The 23,120-nt window shown below is 39.1% G+C and overlaps 1 protein-coding gene across 1 annotated transcript in view; it reads right to left on the bottom strand.

Annotated features, from left to right (window-relative positions):
• Positions 1 to 746: 746 nt before the first annotated feature.
• The window catches only part of LOC124789117, a 209,455-nt gene continuing 187,081 nt past the window's right edge, over positions 747 to 23,120 (bottom strand). The window contains exons 23-26 of the mRNA XM_047256405.1: positions 22,075 to 22,489; positions 14,706 to 14,897; positions 5,968 to 6,083; positions 747 to 3,065 (exon numbers count right to left, since the gene is read on the bottom strand). Of these exons, the coding sequence (XP_047112361.1) occupies positions 2,790 to 3,065; positions 5,968 to 6,083; positions 14,706 to 14,897; positions 22,075 to 22,489 (999 nt within the window). The 3' untranslated portion in view covers positions 747 to 2,789. The remainder of the gene's footprint in view (positions 3,066 to 5,967; positions 6,084 to 14,705; positions 14,898 to 22,074; positions 22,490 to 23,120) is intronic.

Raw genomic sequence — 23,120 nt, 5'->3', positions numbered from 1 at the left:
AGGATATTCTGGTCATTTTGAAGAGGTGGCATCAAATACTAAATGTCTGTTCAGATTTTTATTTGGCAGCAGACTTATTTATCTATTCAGCATAAGTAAATGGCTGTTTTTATGCCTCTGTAGACAGAAAAAACATATATAACCTATTGGAATAGCATCCAAAACTGCAAAATACCTTTTATTTACACCGTTGTAAAACAGTGTTTATTAATGCCATAAAGTTTCATCTCTGAATACTTCCAATGTTGTAAATCACTTGTACTTAATAATTGTGACATTATTTACACATGCTAACTTTGTTTAAACAATGCTTGTGCGTTTAAAAAAAAAAAAAAAAAATCACATGAAATCTTATCTGTCCAGAGGATTATGCCTCTCATTCAGTAAATGATGATTATAGATCATTTTTAAGAAGAAACCTGTGTAGTTTACCTTTTATATGACTATGGTGGCTGCATTCTCTTCCCATTGTTTTACTGAACCAAGGGTCCCAGTGGCACAAAAACATCACTGATTTCTGGAACTCACTGTTACTATAGTTCTTGCAGTAAATGCTCAACTGTCCCTTATTTTTGAAAATATGTTTCTTTATCTGCAGAAGAACATGTAAAAGCATCTATAAAATCTAAAAATAAAAGCAGCATTTTAAACTAAATAAGAAAAATCAATATGCCTTAGAACTGAAGGAATGAAAAGAGGGTGAGGGAGGTTATAGTTTTGACGTGTGGAAATGAAATGAAATGAAATAAGAATTTGACAAGGAGCAGTTTATTAGGACAGAAAGTTACTGCAGCTGAATGTGGACATAATTTCCAGGTAACAGTGAAATAACCCTTGCCACAAACCTGAGATTAAACAAGATTATCTCTATAAAAATTGGCCATAATTTTTTGCACCAGGACATTATCTTCCACTTATGAAGAATTATTACCAAAAATTACAGAGCAAATAAATTTCAAAAACTAAAAGTACAAAATCTGTCAATGACAAATGCGTACAGAGAAACCACAGTTTGCTACATAACTGCAGATTAAAATAAATGTGCTCACAATTATAAATACCAAAATACAAACTGCAGTCACAAGCCACTGTGTGTGGCCTCTCTCTCAGTGTGAAATAATATCTCTCGAGGCACTTTCCTAAAAACTGATTATTTCAGCAATTTATCTTAAACCAGTACAAAATGCATCTGCTTGCTCCAAAATGACATGTACAAAAATATTACGGAAAGCATGCAACAGGATCTCTGTGCCAGTATTTCTTATTTCTATAATACTTATGCTCACTAACTTCAGTCCACTATGCACTTATTACATTACATTTCAACAAGGTACAAAAGACAGAAAAATGTGACAATATCTGATAGACACACTTCTTTAAGTGTCGTAACTTGTAACAGCCGAGACAGAATTAAAATATCCTCAAAGAAGTAAGTTTCCAAGTACTTAGTACCATTACGAGATTAAGTAATGCTCGGCAAAAGATTTCTGAACAGTAAATGTCTCTGTTATTAACAATGAAAACTTAAAAATAATAAAATGAAGCTCTCAGAGGCATAAACTGCAAAAAAATATTAGCTGGAAATTACTGTTTCGAGAAAGATAATTATAAATAAGGTTCTCACAGTAATTTCCCGATTTATAAATTATGCAATCTTTCTGTGACACATTTTGCAGTTACTATGTCCAGTATTAATTAGGTAGCATAAAAAGAATGTGGATCTCACAGATAATCGATTCAAATATCTGCAGACAAAATAAAACAGTAATAAGAAAAATTACAAGTCACATTTCATACTGGACATAAGAGATCAAGAAATATTGCCACCACTGCGTATACTGTACTTCACTATAACTAACACATTCTTGTGCTAAATACTGGTCAGTTCCAGAGGCTGTATCTTTAAAACTGTAAATACAGAGTAATGACCCATCAAAATTTGGATCATCAAGAGGAACAATGAGAAGTACTTTAATTTTCATCTTCTTATGTTGTTTTATTTTTTCCTTTTGCTGTCACACAATCAGGAAACAAACATTCTGATGGAGGTCAGCAATTCACTTTCCTGAGAGTAAGTCCTCTGCACCTCACAGATGTCCAATGTCCACACACCGCTGACAACTATCCTATTTTACTCTTATGATACATTTCATGTTTTGTAAATAAAAAACATATGTACAACAGAGACAACAAAAATGCCAATATCTGATTCAAGCTGCCACATCAAAATACTGAAAAAGACAAAAAAACGTATAAAATACATGACTTACAAATATCCATACAACACTTAGCTGAAATGCAATATGAGCATCAGTAATTTTATTTTTAAAAATCACCGATTCGTCACTAAATCACAGTTTTCTGGAGTTCGGCTTGAACTTGCAAAGTCACTTAATTGTAAATATGCAAGGGACAACATGTCCAAGCCGATACTATCTTTACATTAGAACTTTCACATGTGAAGATTACTTACAGAATCAATCACAGCTACAGACACCTGCTGCAGAGTGACTAAAGAATTGCTATGGGTGTATTTCTTTTTTTTAAAATGATCACTATATTCAACAGCTAATGCCCATACAAGAATTCTTGGGCTTTATTGATTGGGACCAACAGGTATAAACAAATACCCAGGGTACCACTAGTCCAAATCAGTTGGTAACAATACCTGTAATATAAATAAATTATTTTGTCACGAGTATGCACCAGCAAGGACACACTTCATAACAAGTACAACGTTCCAAACTTATTTCCCACTCGCAAAACAACTGCCGATCTGCACGCACAGACTATTTGCGTCGACTAGCTTTCTCCGCCATCTTCTCGGCTTTGCGCTGCAGGCGCTCCCTCTCCTTGCGCTCTTTCTCCTGCTGCCTGCGCTCCTTCTCCACCTGAACCCGCAGCTCCTTCAGTTTCCGCTTCAGGCGGTTCTTGTCCTCTCCGTTCACGCCAAGCTGCTTGAAGTCCCTCGATTCCAGCTGCAGCAGCGTGGCACCTCCCACTTGCATCTCGAGGAACTTTGGAATGTGCTGCTCCAGGCTGAGAGCCAGCAGCCACTGGCAGACCTATTTGCAAAAACAAAGACACACCATCACATTTATGTTACTGAAGATGTATGATATTAGCAATTTCTTTTCTAGGATGAGTGCTCTCATCTTCAGAGGCTTCAAGCAATCTGGACTGCCATGTGGCAATGTGTGGTATGTCTATGAATTCAATAATTTTCTTCTTGCTCGAATTCGTAATCCTCATTAGCTGCTCAAATGAAAGCCACTGTTCCACAAAAGTTATATTTCTGTACTATATTTTATTTTCTACTATTTGTCAGTGACCATTTTCAAGCCCTGCTAGAGAACATATCAAAGAAGCTTTTAAAACACTGTCACATGATAATTTAAAGATTATAATACATGAAAAACTAAGGGTGGGAGGAAACAATGTAAAGTACCACAGGACAAAATGATTAGAAGCTACTCACATGCACACACGATAAGACACAATAGGTTAATAGGGTGTCAAAACAATCCGTGTGTACATCCTCTCTCAATCAGTCCCTATTAGATATAATGCAGGTTAATACTTACATAAGTTTAGTACAAACTGCTCTACAGCAAACAACCCCAATGATTAATGCACTGTCAACAACCAAACAAATCAAACACAAGCTCAGAATGGGTGTGGGTGGATCTGGAAATACAAAGGAACCATCCCGCCATTCACCCTATGTAAGCCTCAATCTCGATGGTCGGCCACCAAATTCAGCTGTTCTTGTTATAAGAGAGTTCGGTTTCCAAAATTTGCACCATATCGCTCGGTTCAGGTTGTCAGGCAATCTCGTTACGAAGCACACAAAGTGTGAAAACTTCATTATGGATTTTGAATAAAATAATTTTGGGTATTAGGTTGTCATTGTAAAACACTAAAGCAACTGAATTGTCACTGTTGTGGCCACTTCTGAATGGTTAACTGCTGGAAGACTACAGAAGAAACTCTTCCTGATGCTCACTTACCTAACGTGAGAGGTGTCAGTGACCACACAGGTGATGTTCTGCATCACAGAGGAATTAAACCCGTACTACAGAGTGGCAGCAAGATTTGATTTTTGTCAAGGCCCACAAAAATGCCATAGATGCTCTCCACACTGCAGGCATCTACAAACTTTGACAATAATGTGGCAATGTCTGTCAGTGCAACCGTCTGAGCCATTAGTACTTTGTGTCAGAGCACAAACATTATGTACGACTGGGACAGAATGACAGGTCATCCGGCACTGAACACAACAAGGAATATGGCCATTTTATCAATTGTCAAGAAACTCATGTGCCTGCTCAGTAGCTGTGGATGCAGCAGTGGTAAGTAAGAGAGGCTATCAAAACAATTAAACATCTTAACAGCACTCACAGGGAGAATAGCTTCAAGTTACCAATTGCGTGGAAGCCAGCAATTGTAGTCTGGCGGACTGCTTGTGTTCGCCAGCTGATAGCGCCACTTTACCTGGTTTTAACAGCATAAACAGTCGCCGCAAGTGAACTACCATGCAGCTTCAGTGCTTCGCTACAGGAAAACACTATCCCTGGATGTAAGATGCTGATTTTCTGTTGTCTACTAATCACCTACAAAGTGTTGCCTTCCAGTCACCTACCAGAGTAGTACACACAATAATCTTCCACACAGCCACCTTCCTCCATAGTAACCTCTTTTCAAATGGTCCAATGACATCCCAGATATGCGACACTGATTGCCACCAGGTAAACAAAGTAGATGGTATGTAGAGAAAGACATTCACCTGTAACCAGCAGTTAACTGTCCTGTTGAGGACCCTGCAAAGTCAGTCGAAACAGCAGCTATTTAGTTGTTTTAGTGTTTTATGATGATGTGGCCTAATACCCAAAATTATTTTATTCAAAATGACACTGTTCATGAAAGCCTTCAAACTGATATTCATAATGGATTAGTCTAAACAGATCATGCTGAAGTCTTTTGTAGCAGTGCATCCATCCTTCATCTGACACAATGCATGGACTAAGTGGAGGGATAGGTATGATTGGTGTTTGTTTAACATCCCATTAAAAGTGAGGTCATTAGAGAGCTGGATCACAAGCTCTAATCGGACAAGCACAGAGTATAGCAAAAGAAATCACAGTCCTTTGCAAAGGGCTAATTCAGGTTATGTGCACTAACTGATTTAGAGGAGACCATGAGTAACCTTAATCTGTGTGGCCAATGGGATTTAAAATTCACTCCTCTCAGATGCAAGTTCAATGATCAGTTCTCACCTGGTGATTAGGAGGAAGGAATTTACTTCTGCAGAATGCAAACAGTTACCATTACCTTGGCATGGTCGGACAAACTGACAGTTAACTAATGAACTGTCGAAATATAACATTGCAGCTGAATCAGTAAGTTATGAAATCATTGGACTGGCAACACTCAGATTGCCAGCAAAGTGGTTCACCAATTCAGCTGCCTGAAGCCAACCAGAATTGATAAAAAAAATTTAGTCCACAAATTGGAAGTCCATGTACCTTGTTCTTTGAATAACTGTTACTTCTTTATTTGAGATTACTGAAGCTCTTACTTTTAAAATCTACAGCAAGTAGTTCAATTTTAAACGTATGCAAGCAATATTTCCCAGATATAATTTAAATTGAAGCCTACAGTGCTCAGTCATGCAGATCCTTTAGATTCTTTCAAACATGTACAAAGATAACGAAGGGCTTTTACTGTTCCCAGAAAATGAAGTTTCTGCTTCTTTCTGTGACCACTACAGGTCATGAATTAGTGTTATTTTGCAGGCTGCTTCTCAGTTGGCAAGTGGACTCTTATGTGAGAGGGAAGTGATATTGTGTCTCATGTAAATTTAATTTGTTACTTCTGGAAATTTATTGTAAAATTACACAGCAATAATTATCATTAGGTTGGATTAATGTGCAATTTGGGGGCAGTATTGTAATTCCTGATACATACTTGTTCCTTTGACCACTCTGTAACAGGAGCGCTCTGCCAGAAGTGTGAAGATTTCTTCTCAGAAGAAAATGACGAACCCATATCTTGTGGGTGAGGCGGTGTCCAAGCTTCGACATCTGCAAATTAGCAAGAAAACATGCACGCAGCATAAGACCATAACTTTCTCTTGTTGGACCTGAGTATTCTAAAATAATAAGTATACATGCAAAAGTTCTTGTAGTAACTGACAGTTCTGAACAGAATTGAAATTATTATGGGAGACCATAATTTGCATGAGTGGAGGGGGGGGGGGGGGGGGATGATTTCTACAACCTCCCCAATGTATGATGAAACTTCATCTTGCTTGCTACCAAACCCAGTCCAACTATGAACTTCCCAATTTCATCCCACCACTGCAAAGTAATCTTCCCAGAGTTCCTTTCTTCACTCACCAAATCAAAATACGTGAGGCCATCAGCTGAGTTATTTGAATTCAATTATAAAAGATGTGGAAGCTGTATGCTTCACATTTTTAGTAAACATAGTGACTACCTATTTACTGAGCAGTAGTGGAAATTCATTTCAAGCATTCAGGAGTCTGCAAGAGAACTTCATAAATTTCAAAATTTAATGTGGAATAATAATGTAGAATGGAGGAGTCAATTTTCACCACCTCCCCACCCCCGAATTTATTCTAGATGTCAGTGGCCAAGGCAATGGAAAGGGACCTTTTTTCTTCCACATACTACACTTATGAACAAAACTAACATCACTCTGTTACAGCACACCGATATCAATTAGTAATAATAATGGAAGTATAAATTTCAAGTAACACTGAGTTCTAATTCCAAAATCATGCCTGCACACTCAGAACTTTTTATGCACAATAGCTTCATCTCCTCTCCTAAAGCCATTTCTGCCTTTAATTTTTACTGTACCGTATCTTTTACTTGCGATCTTTATTTATTACAAAAATCTTATTTGGTTCTTTTCTGCTTATGGTACATCTCTATTCTTTACGATCATTCTCCACACACTAAATTCTATGTGCAATTATTGTATCTGATACAGTCAGCATATAAAATTAACTATCTTGATGTATTATTCTCTCTCTGAGGAATAATTGTATTAATATTGCTCACTGGAGATCAATTTTTAACTAGTTCAGAAAATGAACCCAGTGCGGAAATTCAATGTGCTCAATAACAATAAACTTTTATCAACTGAATTATGTCTAGAGTTGATCTAAATTAGCAGAAGACACTCTCAGTAATACTGCTAAATCAGCTATTGTGGTCTGACCACAAATATTAATCATACATTGTAGACAAACAGCATTTATTATAGAAGGTTTTCTGTAGTACAGATGGAGGAAAAACATTTGGAATAAATTTCTCAAATTTCTTCAAGAAACCTCTCCGTAGTCAAAAAACATAGAAAATTGATTGCCAAGTGCAGCTAGTGCTATGTAAGTGAAGTATCAAGAGTTCGAGTTTGGAATCCTTTGAGTCACAACAGAGCCATGAGCTATTTATCATGTCATACCAGCTGAGCGAGGCCCCACTGCCGAGCTATCAGCTGTTTGTAGTGTGGCCTAGGCCTCAGTTGCAATCGGAAGGAAGGCAACAAGGGGTTTGTTTTTTCTTGACGCACTGTGAAGTGGTGGTGATGATGATGATGATGATGATGATGATGATGATGATGGAGATGTCTGAGTTTACAAACACTAAGTTTTGAAAAAGTGATTATGATACTTATTTGAATATCACTGCCACTTCCAGTGTTGAAATGGTCACTGTGAATGATGGTTCCTTTTTTTTTGTGAGTTGTACAGTAAAACCAAATGAAAGAAGCAGCCATTTACGCAAAGGAGCCCTGCTGAAAAGCATTCAGTACAATATTATTAGTGCACATTTACCACGAGCTATTGTGACTAAGTGCTCGCATGCCAAAAGCAGAACCCTACAGACGAACTATTCTAACATAAAACCAGAGCCATTTTCCACCATAGCTACCAGTATGGTATATTATTGTGTTGCGTAACAAGAAGACTGAACATCACACAATAATACAATATGGGTTATAACTTAATGCAATTAATGCAAACAAGAAGACGAATAAAAGAAGATACATCGGTAAATATTTGGCGCCCAACGTGGGTCACCAAATATATGCCGATGCCTCTTCTTTTAGTAGTCTTCTTCTTCTTTGTTCTTATTTGTCCTGGCTTTTTGAAATCTCTTGATGAAGAAACACGATATAATAAGTTCTGTAGTGATAACAATGAAGTTATGCAACAGTTGGCGATTTAACTTTTTAAACTGCTTCTTACCAAATATTGTATGTGATTTACAGGGCAGCTTGATTACACACTGGCGTGTAAAGTATTTTAAATTGAGCGCGCCAGTTTCAGTTTTGCCATAATGGGCTAAACGACTCTCTTGTAATAACGTGATCTCACGTGAAGTCTAACTGGAACTGGATTTGTCTCCATCCGAGTCAAAATCATAAAAATAAAATTCACCGCACAGGTCAACAAACCGTACACACACACTTTTGCATTCCAAGTGACAACTCATCTCAGAGTAAAAGCTGCACATAAATTCACACTTTTTTCCATGCATCCAAAAATCAAAACACCTTTATATTAAACAGATAAATTATGACATACAGCTACTAATTAAACATTCCTGATTCTGAGTAAACTTCAAGAACTTTTATTTCATAATCAATAAAATTTATCACCTGAGACAAACTATTAGTTTGCTAAAACGGATTCAGATTACAGTAAACTCGTGTCTGGACGATGATGTCATGAATCGATACTTGCTTAGAATGAACGAAATACCTGCACTGAAAAATACTGTCCGTTGAGTGATTTACTGACTTCTACGACAAATTAGGTATCCCTTGAATTGCTACACTGTCCCACATCACCAGCACATGCAAAGTCAAGAGAAACACAGTCACTTGTGAGCGAGCGGTCTAACGTAACGATGTCCCTATGTTTTTGAAACAGGAACAATGGAGTTGGATCAAGATTGAATGTGCCAGAGGTCGTACAGCACGACAGTCTTCAAGAGGCATTTGGCATGTTGGTTAAAAGTCTCCAATGAAGGTTGGCAAACTGGGGCAGAAAAGCATTGGGCAGGTCATCATAGCATCTATGAAGAAGTAGTGCATGCTGTTGCCACTTTAGTAGGCAATGATCGATGCCACATGGATTCTTGAGCTAGCCCATGAAACCGGATTAGCGCATACGAATGTGCTTTGCATTCTGAAGAAACACCTAGGCATGCGAAAAATTGCATCCCGTTGGGTTCCACAGGACTTGACGGAAATGCATAAATGGATGCATTACGACACTGCTCAGACGCACTTGGAGCGTTATGAGTGCTTTCTTACGCTGTTTCATAACACTGGATGAGACATGGGCCACATTGTAAGAGCCAAAACTGAAATGCCAATCCAACAAATAGCGTCATCATGGATCTCAGCGAAAGTCTAAAGTGCATCAGAGCCCAGTATGGTGAAAGTTACGGTGATTCTCGTGTACGACTGCGATCGTGTTATCCTAACACATTACGTTCCTCCATGGCAGGCCATCAATGCGCAGTATTCCTGTTCGTTTTTGGAGCATCACCTGTGACCAGCTTTGCGAAAGAAGCGATGACACTTTCTGTGCAACCCCACCCATCATTTTGCACGACAATGCGCGGGCGCATACAGCACAAGCTGTGACTGCTCTGTTCGGTCGATGGGACTGCGAAGTACTGTACCATCCACCATACTCCTCAGATTAAAGTCCTTGTGACTTTGACTTGATTCCGAAGATGAAGGAACCACTTCATGGCATTCGATGCAGAACTGTTCCAGAGATTCGACAGGCAGTAACCGCCCCATTCTTACCATCAATACAACAGGCTCTGCTAACAGTATACCACGCCTTCCACATTGCTGGCAATGGATTCTACACAACACTGGAGACTACTTTGAAGGACAGTAATGGATGCAGACATGTAACACTTTTGTTTCAGTTGTGAATAAATAGTTGCCACTATTCAAGTTCCAACCATCGTAAATGTGAAATTCCTGTTGAGTTCCTGACCAATGAACACAAAGCTGTCGAGTTCAAGTTTGCTTGGTTTTATGAGACAAATACCTGTGGCATTATGAGACAAATGCGTATGGCATTTCAATATAAGCAATACAAAGTCATGACAACATACACAAAGAGACAGGTGCCTGCAAAAAGTATTTCTTTCTACAACTGCCCTAAAGAAGGATTGAACATCTCCGCAACAAGTATAGTGATGGGTGCAAAACAAGCATGTAGCCCCTTGCTGTCTGATTTTTAAATATCTGTACACTAAACTCAAATAATGTTTACAAATGAAAGACCAAGAAAAAGAAATAAGAATATTTCTCCCGGGACTTTTATGATCAAAAATACTGTAAAGAGACTGGTAACAGCCACATAGCCCATTTCATTAGAGAGAATGAAGTTATTTCTTACAGGTAAATGAAGAGCAGTACCATTTCAGCAGCAGTAGGAAGAGGAACAATAACGCTGCAGAGAACGAAGAGACTTCATATCTGCCCTAGCACACACGTTACCCAGTGTTCAACAATGTGTGCTACTAGCAAGGATAGGGTGGGTAAAATGCTTTCCAACAGTTTAAACATAAAAAGTTTTGTGAACTGCAGTACTTCAATGCTACAAAACGTTTTGTGCTGGAATTCTGGGACACCATCCGCATATTAAGTTAGATTTCCTTTATTTTACATGTAATAATCTCATTGTCATTACATGCTGATACGTAAATGCTGTTTGTACTGAATGGAACGTACTGGTGAAATTTCAACCTTGTCATATATAAAAAAAATTACTGAGGGCTGAAAATTGTTTAATAACATATCTTGGCATGCTGAATTCAGTGGCAAATTCAATTTGCTAAACAAATTTTTCATCACTTTTGAATTTTTTAGTTTTGAATTTTTTTTTAAATGTCCATACATGGAGTTTTTGGTTACCACGGAATGTGTTCACAAAGATGTTTTCAGTCAAAAATGTTTTAAGATTGATGGAGGAGTAGCATTTTTTTATTGTGATCATTTTGATTTTTTGAAAAAAGTTGAAATACAGTCGCTTTACTATTACTAGATAAATGTGAACAGTGCAGAAAGTTAACTGAAACATTGATTTTATACGAGTAGGTCTGTATATGTGCATAATCTGTACATACGTATGTAGTTGTGTATGTGTATGTGTCTAATCTATATGTGCATCTGAAATCAATATAAATAAATATGGTTAACTTGACTTATGTTTCATTTTGCAATTTCCAAATGTGCAGACTGACGTTCACAGCAGACTCAATTGTTATAAAGGTTTCTGGTCCATGATGTGTGGTGATGGGATGCGAGGTTCTTAGTGTGAGCAGGTGAGGAACATTTGCAGACAGTCCAGTTACTTTACATAACTTTATTCATACAACGACACATACATACACACTAGCAGTCAACGTCTCTGCAGTGTTCGAACTCTAACGTGACGCGAGAGGCTGGCGATTGATGACAGCATGACAAATGGCAGCCAGGAAAGACCCATTTTTATTCTGTGTGACCAGCTATACCCACAGCCAATGACACAACCATGCAGACACAGCACAGACGAGAAAGTACTTTCCATGTTCAAGGGTGAATGTTCGTGTACACTACTTTGTGGTTCCTTTAATGTTCTTTGATATGATGAAGCACCACTAACTACCACTATAAAGCATGCCTCAATGTAAGAAACACTCAGTAAACTGTAGTGAGACAGTGAAGAGGAGATGGGAAAATGCAAAAATCAAAGAATACTGAAGTGCAAGTGACAATAGTGAAAGTGTCGACAAAAATGAAATTAGGAATAGCACTGAAAAACACAATGTTGCTATCGCTAGAGTTTTTTAAAAAAAAAAAAAAAAACACTGAAGGATAGACAAATGAATCTGAGTGTATTCTGAAACTTCCTGACAGATTAAAACTGTGTGCCCGACCGAGACTCGAACTCGGGACCTTTGCCTTTCGCGGGCAAGTGCTCGCCAGCACTTGCCCGCAAAAGGCAAAGGTCCCGAGTTCGAGTCTTTGTCGGGCACACAGTTTTAATCTGCCATGAAGTTTCATATCAGCGCACACTCCGCTGCAGAGTGAAAATCTCATTCTGTTCTGAGTGTATTCTATTTGAATTTTCAGTGTTATCATCATTATTACAAAAAAAACTAACTGCACTGATTTTGACTGAAGTACCTCAAATTTTGAGTTATATCCCACATGCTGGGGTTTTCACATAGAATCACACTAAAACATTCTGACTGCAAATTCAGTGGAAATGAATTTTTCAAATCAAATATTTAGACATAGAGATGATGCTTCAAACAAAATACAAGCTGAGCTCCTTTTGATGTAAACGTGTCTATGCTTGGCATATGTATATGCTTGACATATGTATATGCTAGGAGAGGCTATTTGAGCATTCAAGAATTTGTGATGATTACGAATATGCGATCTTTTTCCTGAGATATGAGGATGGTCTGAAAAGTTCTCAGAACGGAATAGAAAAAAGTGCTTACATCACTGAAACTCTTATTTTTCAATATAGTCTCTTTGTAGATTAATGCACTTGGTCCAAAGATGTTCCAATACCTTGATCCCATCTCTAAAACGAGTTTCCTCCAGGCCCGCAAAATAGTTGTCAACCCCGGCTATCAATTCTTCGTCTGAAGTGAATCTTCATCCATCAGAAAAAATTTTCAGTTTTGGGAGAGATGAAAGTCTAACGATGCCATATCAGGTGAATAAGGCAGGTGTGGCAACAATTCATACCTTAGTTCATGTAATTTTGCCATGGTGATGGCACATGTGTGCAGGTGCACATTGTTTTGATGGAAGATGACCTCCTTCCTTGCTAAAACTGGCCTTTTTTTCATGTATCTTTTGGTGAAATTTGTCCAGGAGGTTAGTTCTCCAGTAATTGCTTGCCCAGTGGGAAGATAATCTACAAACAGAATCCCCTTCACATCCCAGAACACTGATGCCATGACCTTTCCCACCGAAAGAATTGCCTTTGCTTTCTTTAGTGGCAGAGAATCAGCATGTTTCCTCTGCTCTGACTGTTGTTTTGTCTCTGGGGTATAGTAGTGCATCAAAGTTCCAACTGTGGTCACAAACCAGTGCAAAAAATCTTATTCATTTCTCCTAAAATGGGACAAACATTGTTCCGATATGTCTATTCTCATGCGCTTTTGATCCAGCATCAAGAGTCGTGGCACTCATATTGCAGATAATTTTTTCATTTCTAATTCTTCACTTAAAATATGATATATCCTTTCAGATGACATCTGGAAAGTGTGAGCAATTTCACGCACTTTCAATCGGTTATCCTCCATGACCATTTTGTGCACTTTTGCAATGATTTCTGGAGTAGTGATACATCTTGGCTGACCACTGCACGGATCATCATTTAAGCTCTTCCGACCAAATTTAAATTCATGGCAACAGTTGAATATGAAGGAGCAGAGGCCCCAGTGTATTCTGGAGATCGGCATGAATGTCCTTTGCTTTCATACCTTTCTTTACGAAGTACTTATTCACTACTCGAATCTCTATTTTTTCCATCTTTGCAAATCACTATACAGGAACAACAACAGAGCCATGTTACCACCACAGCTCTCTTCCAAGAGCACTGATGTGGCACATGTTTACAGGCAACAGTCCAATGAATATCATGTGAACAACTCGTTGCGCTAGTGCTGATCTCTCGTGGTGATTCCAAGAACTTTTCAAACCACCCTCGTAGTTTTCAAGAACATGTGCGAGGGGTACAAACCGCTGATGATAAAGCTATGAAACTATTTTTTTATGAATGTTGGCTAATAGTAAAAGAAGTACATATAACTGGTCAAAACTGAATAGTGATTTTGAGCTTGTTGAAAGTGGCTATAGTAAAGATTCGAAACTGGATTTCTGAGAATAAGCTTATTCATAATGATCTTGAGAAAAATGTAAAATTGGTTTCTGATAATGAGCTTTCTGATGATAATGTTAGGAACAATGATACAATAATGCAACACTCCGATGATAAAACAGATTTAGGTGAGAGTTGCGATGGTTCATGGCCAACTAGAGGTTTCTGATGAAAAGTTGGTTTTTCAAAACTCAAACTAATTAAATATTATCTTGGGTTGTTTATTACTCACACAAGACACACTAATTTAGCCATTTTGTCAATCAAAAATAGTGTAGCTAAGGCTTTCAACTTTGATGAAAAATTTGAAGATTTGTAACAGAAAAAGTTAGAAGGAAGAGAGTCTATGCTACATGTTAAAGTCACCTATCACCAAGAACATCCTTTATTATTTGTTATGCTTCATTAAATGTCAGTTAAACTATATAGTTAGTTTTAATTACTTATTCCCATTCTTAAAAACTGTTCACAAAACAGTTAATGTTACATTTTGCTTACATAAACACTTGTACCAAACAACTGCTCTCCCCCCCCCTCCCCGTACAATTATTTGATGTTTCTTGGGGTTGATTGGAGTGGGCAGGTGACAAATTAAAACAGCGCTGCCCATGTCACAGGCTACATATCGCCACCTGTTCTACTCAATGATCAAGTTCTGTCAACAGAAACAGTTCCCAATTTTCACCCAAGATGAGAATTTATCTGCAGGTTAAACAAATTCAAGGCGGCTTTGGAATGGTGAGGAAATTACCTGAAGTTGCAGGTTTGCTCGGACTGGGCTCCACTGCAGGTGATACGCTGCCAGAGGAGGAGAGAGAGGACGGGGACGGGGGCTCACCCTCACGGAGCGGCGAGACTTGCTGCTGCTGCTGCTGCTGCTGCTGCCACAGCACGCCGGGTGATGGTGCCAGGCTCTGGCTTTGGCTGCCCATCACCTTCTTCACTGTAGACCGAAAGCACATATTGAAGTAGGACAAATTTATCACACCTGGGAATGAAAAGTCTATGAATGTAGCAAAATCGATGTGTATGAAGAGATAAAGATGAAAAGCAAGTATGTTAAGGAAAGCAGCAATATATCTGCACAAGATTAGATTAGACTAGATGTACTTTCGTTCCCAATAGATCCAAAATGAAGAGTTCCTACAGGATGTAGAACATGTCAGAAAAACAATAATACGCAATAAATACTCAGGAAGAAAAACAAATATGCCAATTTCCCCAGATGAAATGGTCCTCATGGATGTGGAATGAGTTTAATAAACTCTATTTTTTTGTTATTTAAAAGGTAATGAATAGCTTTTGTCAAGACACATAAATGTTCAGTACACTGAGGTGAATATGATAATTCTCAGGCTATTGTAGCCATGCAATCATCATCAACTAGAAAAACCTTTTTACAACACTTATTCACAATGATTGCATTACTGCAGTGAATTTATACAGAAATCAGAATGTACAAATACTTTCATTAGTTGATATTATTGGCATAACATGCACATCAGTTGGTTCTGCTAAGAAATTCATCACTGAAGGAGGAGCAGTTGGCACTTGAGCTGAACTTCATTAGTAGACTTTTTATGGTTGCTGGAAATTTACTGAAACTGCGTGTTCCTTAATAATGGAAACTCCTCTGGATCAAAGTAAGTGCTAAATTTTTGACAATACAATGCAATTGGGCAGATAAAAAAAATTACCAATTGGCAGCAGGAGAACACACATATAAAAAAAGGTCAAACAATGGAAAATTCAGGATGGAATGTAACAATATTATGACAAGGAAAGTTGCTAATCACCATATACCGGAGATGCTGGGTTGCAAATAGGCAAAACAAGAAGGCTTTCACAATTAAAGCTTTCGGCTATTAAGGCCGTAATCAATATAATCAAAGCTACACACACACACACACACACACACACACACACACACACACAACTGCAGTGTCAGACAACTGAAATCACACTGCCAGTAGTATATAAAAAAAGTTTTTACATATACAAGATTCTGCTTCTTTTGGCAGAAGGGCTGAAGGGGAAAGAAGAGGGGTGAAAGAAAAGGACTAGAGAGATGTAGGAAAAGTGGTAGAGTTTGGAAAAGTCACCGAAACCCCAGGTCAGGGGAGACTTCCTGGATGGAATGAGAAGGAAAGACTAAATCTTTGGGAAGATTATTCTTATTTCTGGAAAAGGAGAGGAGCAGATAAGGGGAAAAGATCAGTATGTGTGTTGGCAGAGACTGGTGCACAATGTTAATTGGGAGGTGACAGAACAGGGGTGGAAACTGTTGGTTGGAGGATGTGGGGACAATAGGTTATCATATGTTGAAGCCAGAATAACTTTGGGAGCAGAGAATGTGTTGCAAGGGTAATTCCTATATGCACAGTTCAGGAAAGATGGTAGTGGAGGGGAGGATCCAGATGGCAAGGGTTGTACAGTAGCCACTGAAATCAAGCATGTACCACCGCAGCATCGCCCACTCTGCTCTTGGTCACAGTTTGGTAGTGGCCATTTATCATTATGAGAGCTGGTTGGTAATCACACCAATATAAAAAGTTGTGCAGTGGTTGCAACACACTTTCACAGATGCAACTTTCACAGATTGCCTGGCATCTGATGGAGTAGGGTAAGTTGGTGACAGGACTGGAATAGGAAGTGCTGTGTGGGTGGACTGGGCACATCTTGCACATGCGTCTTCCACAGGAATATAATCCCTGTGAAAAGGGGTTGAGACTGGGAGTGGCACAGGGATGTTCGAGGATGCTGCAGAGTTTGGGTGGGCGACAGAGTACTGTAGGGAGTGTAGGAAGGATCTTGTGTAGGATGTCCCTCATTTCAGTGCACGATGACAGGTAATCAAAGACCTGATGAAGGATGTGATTCAGTTGTCGCAGTCCAGGGTAGTATGGGATGATTATGAGGTGCCCCATTGTAACTGATACCTCGGGGGAGGGGGGGTGGGGTGGAACAAAAGCAGAGTGAACCATCCTGTGGCACAACATGCAGCTGACTATAACATGCTTGGTTTCAATGGCTTCTACACAACCTTGACCATCCAGATCCTCCGCTCCACCAGTAGCTTTTCTGAACTGTGCACATGGGAGTTATCCTTACAATAAAACATTCTCCAATCCCAAAATCACCCAACCAACAGTTTCTGCCTCCTCTGTCTTGTCACCTACTCCCAATTCAACCCCCCCCCCCCCCCTCACCTTCACTGTGCACTTCTCTCTGCCAACACACCCACAGGTCTTTTCCCCCTCTCTGCTTCTCTCCTCCTCTCCTATAACCCCCACCCTCCACCCACACCTCCACCCCCATAGCCTCGTGACATTGCAGCTGACACCCTTCTCCTGCTTCCTTCTAGTCCCTGCATGGTCTGCCAGCAAGAGCTCTTCTTCCCTCCACCCGTATCTTGCTATCCCTCCTCTTTCCTTGCCCCACATTGGATTCTGCTGCTTTTATTCAGTGCGATTGTTGCAGTCTGGCCAGAGGGGCTGTAGACAGTGGCACGAGTGGTGTGTGTGTGTGTGTGTGTGTGTGTGTGTTTTCCTTTCTTCTCTGAAGGAAACTTTAGCCAAAAGCTCAGTGTGTAATAGTCCTCTTGTTGTGCCTGGCACAACTCAACATGTCATCTTTACAATAAGCAGCACACACTCTTTTTTTCCTAATACTGTTGATACTGGTGACTTTTGTCATATCTACAATACTGCATCAACGTTGGGACATATAACTGATGAGATTGTATCTGTCCTGGCTGAGACACCATGACCGACTTCAATTTAACTCTTCTGTCAGGACAGAACAGCTGCTGTTAGTTCAGTTATTATGAAAGCACATCACTATTAATAGTTGTTGCAGAGATATTATGTCAAGTACACACACACACACACACACACACACACACACACACACACACACACACACAGATATTCAATGTACATAGATGGTGCATAACTAGTGTCACTCTGTCACGTGGACATAAAAGTAGTCAGATTAATTTAATTAAACTATACAATTTTCCAAAATGCTCAAAACTGCACTTTTGTGGCAGTTAATGAAAAAGGAATGAAAACTGAAATTAGATTAAGACTGCCACGATTTATCCTATGTTTTTATCATTTTCTTCATATTGTGGCTCTAAGTGTTCTTGGTTATAGCAACGACTGTGGTTGTTATGGCTCTGCAACATTACAAAACAGAATTGGCGCAAAATTGCCAACTAATTTTCCACTGGGTAGTTCTTTTGTTTGATTAAAACTCTGTCCAACTGGTCCTTTAGATGGATATAAATTTCAATCCCTTCCATCACATCCATGGCTTCACTTTTCTGTATTTTATGCAGGAACTGTAGTGATTTTTTAATAGTGTTTGTTTTGTGGTTGGAGGCTTTTAAGTTTACTCTTAAGTGTGCAAACAAAGGTGGAGGGGTTACTCTCACTTATTGTGTGAGTTGTTTAAACCAGGTGCAGATCTTTTTGTTTGTCAAATATAAAACTTCTGGCAATCTTTACAGTTAATTTTGTATTGTCATATTGCGCGGAATGTTATAATATCTATGGTGTATGTTTCAATAGCCACTGTAGACTGATAATGTTCCTGTAACTAGTTTTTACTTTTGTGCTCTTGAAACAAGTTATTTTGCTGGAAACAATACCTAAATAAGAACATATGAGAACTTTGTTTTTCTTTAATTCGCACATGTCTATGATTAAAGTTATTTCATCTATGGAATTGGGGCTCTTGTGCTTCCACCAAGTCTATGGGTAAAACCATTATTTATACCTATGTTCTGGATGATATTTTATTCTTGTTCGATCTTTTTCTTGGTACAGTGACCAGTCTTTGTATCATGGCATGACAACATGTAAGTTTGACACGCTTAGTCATAGATAATTTCGTCTGTTGTAGTGGGTTTATGAAAGAAATGTGACTGATATTTTGTTTGAAATTTTTAAATCCAAAAAGTTGATGGTTTTGTTTCTCTCTTTTTCTTTACAGCATTTAGTTTTGATGTAAGCTACTGAACTGAGATTGCATGACATTAATCTTATCTGTTGTGCCACCGAATAAGATTAGAATATCGTCAAGATACCTATGATAATAAAGCAAACAATCTAAATTCCAGGTAGGAATATCAACAATGTAAGTCTAGTCCCTGCACACTCCACGAGACAGCATTCGTCTCTCCCCCATCCTTACACTATTATTGCTTCCACATCCCTTCCCCACCCCTCCAGATTACTGCCCGCATCCCACGTGATGTTGCAATCCAGATGCTGTAAAATGTTAATGAAAATATCAGCTAATGTACCTGCAAGGTATGAACCCATTGCTATCCCATCCTCTTGGAGATAAATTTTGAAATTAGAAGTATTTGCATGCAGCGATCGATTGTTGTGTGTTCTACTATTTAACAGACTTCAGCCCGACTGATTTTCTCATGTTTGAAAACGTTAATTGATGATTTCAATAGTGTGTATTTCTGAAATATTCGAGATTTCGAGTGATAAGAATTTTCAATTACCTGGAATCCTTATATTTTTAATTTTGTCGAGGATATCCAAAGAACTTTTTATTTTGTCTTTGTTCTCATAATATTCCAGAGTATCTTCTCTTGGTGCACTGTTGGACAATGTGCTCCACAGTCTACTCTGCTCCTTCACAGTCACATTCAGAGCTATTGACAACACCCCATCTGTGCAGGGTACCCCTCCTTCTGGCATCGCCTGTTCAGATCCTGTTTAGGCAGCACAAAATCTTTTTGGGTCGTTCAGATGGTGATGTTGGTATAATGGGATCTTTGTGGGTGTTGGAAGGATCAGTAAAAGGTTTCCATTGCGTGTTCCCTCCAGCACAAAGAGTCGATGCTGCAACAGGGCATCATTTTCCCACTCGGATCTTTGAGACAACATGTAGGAGTGTGGAGCATTATGCAGTCTAGTACAGATTCTGAAGTACTCTTTGTTGTATGGAAGCACAATTCTTCTTCCATTGTTTACATGTGGCCTTTATCATCTCAGGTCTGTTGGAGCAATATCTGCACGGGCGTCAAGCAAAGATTTCTGTACAGGTTTTAGTGGTCTGGCTACAATAAGCTATCATTCATTTATATTTACGATCCATCTGTTTGGTATGCCTGCTCCCTGCACCAGAGTACTCTGCAGCTGAGTACACCAAGGACTGTCTGTGTCATCTCTCCAGGCTGTTCCTGCCAATTCCCGTATTATATTATTTCTGGACTTTTGTTTTGTCCACTCAGCTGCAAGTGTTTTTCATGTGGTACAGAATGACCAAGAAAGTTGTCAGTGTATTTTGCACAATTGCTGTGGGTCATCTATTTGCACCAGATGATTTATACCTCATATTTATTTAGGTGTCCCAAGTCTGCTGTCAGACTCTGTTCTCCTCCTTGTAGATGCTTCATTCGATGGCAAGTGCTACATCATCATCTTGGCAGAAGTTCTGTGAGGTCACTATTGGGAAGTCCGAAGTACATAGGTTAACTAGAAGAGGAGACAATATTGAGTCTTGTGGCAGCCCGTTTTTGATACAGTGTGGCTCACTAGTTCTTTGTGCAAGGTGATTTCAGTGTAATGATTTCTTATACCATTTAACCACATTGAGTCAGAAGCAACACTCAAATCCATGAATACTGCTTCTCTGGAATACCAATTCAATACATGACGTCAAAGCTAGGTCCTGTTCACAGCAATTGTGAATAGCTGTAAGGTCAGCTTGTTCAGAAGAAATAAAAACAGCCTGCCTGTGATTTAAAAAGCAGGTGACTGTTGGGGAAAAAACCTTCTGAGATGCCTATAAGCAGAAGAATAAGTCTGCCCCCATTGCCAGAAGGCATTGTCATTGTTGCTTTAATTGTGTCATCTATCCAACCCTACTTGACAACATGACCAGAATTGATCCAATTTTCATCAAGTCGCACCATATATATTCATCCAACAGATCTGCCTTAAAATTCAGCATGATCATGATACTGTACCCTACCTGTCCTCCTACAGCATATGACCACAGAAATGTCCACAGTGAAATTGTAAGCTGCACAAAACTGAGAATAGCACTATGCGACTGCCTAAAAAAAAAACCAGATTCCTTAAGGTTCAGCAATAACTTGCCAAGTGTCCAATGTTCTTTTTGGGATAATAATCACTAATATGACGACGAATTTCATCCTCTGAAAATGAAACTATACTAATAATCTGCTTATCCAGACAACAGCTTTTTACTGGAGTTTCGAGTTTTGATGTTTCTTCTGCTTGAACATTCCCTTGTCAATTTTCACAACAATGTTTTCATTTGGGTTCAAAGCAGTTCTATGGATTATCTTGTTAATGTAGAGCAGTGACAACCATTAAGTTTTTCAGTCTCAAAGTAGGCTCATCTCTCTCAACTGACTCACCGCAGTCCACGGACTAAGAGAATGATGACAAACTTTTTCATTCTTAACTTTTGATGAACTTGCTTCTGACATTATGGGAAGTACTGTGATAGTGGTGGTGGTGGTAGTGGTAAAGGACTGGCAATCGTGGGAGATTGCTGTGGCTACAGGCCTCGTGGAAGTGGCAGCATGCATACTATGCGACCTGTGTAGATTTTCAACTACTACTAGTTCCATCACAGTCATCAATACTTAAGTAATTTCAAGCTGACTACACATCCTTTAATTTATAATGATTTTCCCCTATCAACTTCTCAGTCACAATCATTTATAACTATAAGCAAATGTGTTATGAAATAATGTCTCTTAAATTATAGATTGCAGTGATCAATCGTCCTTTTTAAATTTTATTGTGCAGATCTAGATTTCGGTTAGAAGCTTGCCCGTCGCAATGCATTATTATTTCATCCACAGTTCATTGAATAACAGTCGCTGAGTGCGACAGCTTTCTGAATGGAAGGTAACCTAATAATGTCTTTGTTTGATAGTTTAATTTTTATAACTAATTGGCATTTTATTTACATTTTGCATAATCTTAATACATCTAGTATGAGCACGACTCACTATACGCAGCAGTCCAAGAACCAAATTACAAGCAAACTTTTGTTAATACAGTTTTTATGGAAAATAAGGATACCAGTACACAAATGCAGCAAAATCCCCTCACCTCTGGCATTGGCTTCATTCACTGCTTGCCTGATTTCTTCGGCAAGATTCTGTGCAGAGGAAGCATCTCGTACTGTATCCCCAAACTCCCCTGAACTCTCTCTGGAACCGGATCCAGAACCAGAGCCAGACCCAGATCCGGACGCCTGCCTGTCGCCACCAGAAATGCGCCTCTCCCGCTCTGCCAGCACTCTCTTGAGCTGCTCAGCCAGAGACGGTGGTGGGCCCACCAGTCCCCTCACGGGTCCGGCAGCTGGGGGTGCAGTGTAGCGGGGTGGGCCGCCCAGCGGTGGAGGATGCGTGTGCCTCGCAGAGGGTGCCACCGGGTACGGCTGGCCACCCTGCGGGGATGTCACGGGGTAGTGCGGTCGGAACTTCGACATGTGGGGGGCGGTGCCGATGTGGGACTGCGCCAGCTGCAATCCGAACAGTGTCGAGTAATGACAACTTATATTCTGTAACACTGTGTAGTTTACTTATTTACTGTGCTTAACACTGTCTATTGGGTAAAGTATAATTTCAACATTTCAGTGTTAAGAAACAAGTTTGATGCACAACACACTACACAATTGTATCATCACCCATAATGTTTGGTTACTTAAGAACCAGTGTCCCCTCCAGATGCTGGTCGGCTGTTTCCTGAAGATGGCCTAATAAGCCAGAAACTAGTTCAAAATTAACAAAAATCAGTAGAACAAAAACAGTGTACTTGTTATTCAACCTTATATACATTACTTGTTTGCATTGTTACAACACGCTGACCGTGTCAAAGTTGTTAAATATCACAGTGATTTAAATTTGGTAAAACTGGACACACTAGTCTTAGACTTAATTCATGCTGTTATTGAAAAAATATTGAATTGACCAGCTAAAGTAGACATAACAGCCTTCTTATGGTAAACATGCTGCTAGTGAAAAAACACCAAAATTTTAAAAAAGGGAGTCAACAGATTGATCTGCTATGTTGTACATGCTGTTAGCTTTTAATTATAAAGTAAGCAGTAGCAGAGAAGGAGTTGTCCAGAAGAACTATTTCAGTTAAAGTTT

The sequence above is a fragment of the Schistocerca piceifrons genome, chromosome 3, assembly GCF_021461385.2.
Source record: "Schistocerca piceifrons isolate TAMUIC-IGC-003096 chromosome 3, iqSchPice1.1, whole genome shotgun sequence".
In the NCBI taxonomy this organism is placed as follows: Eukaryota; Metazoa; Arthropoda; class Insecta; order Orthoptera; family Acrididae; genus Schistocerca; species Schistocerca piceifrons.
The sequence above is the reverse complement of the archived record's forward strand: the minus strand, read 5'-3'. Positions and strand labels throughout refer to the sequence as shown.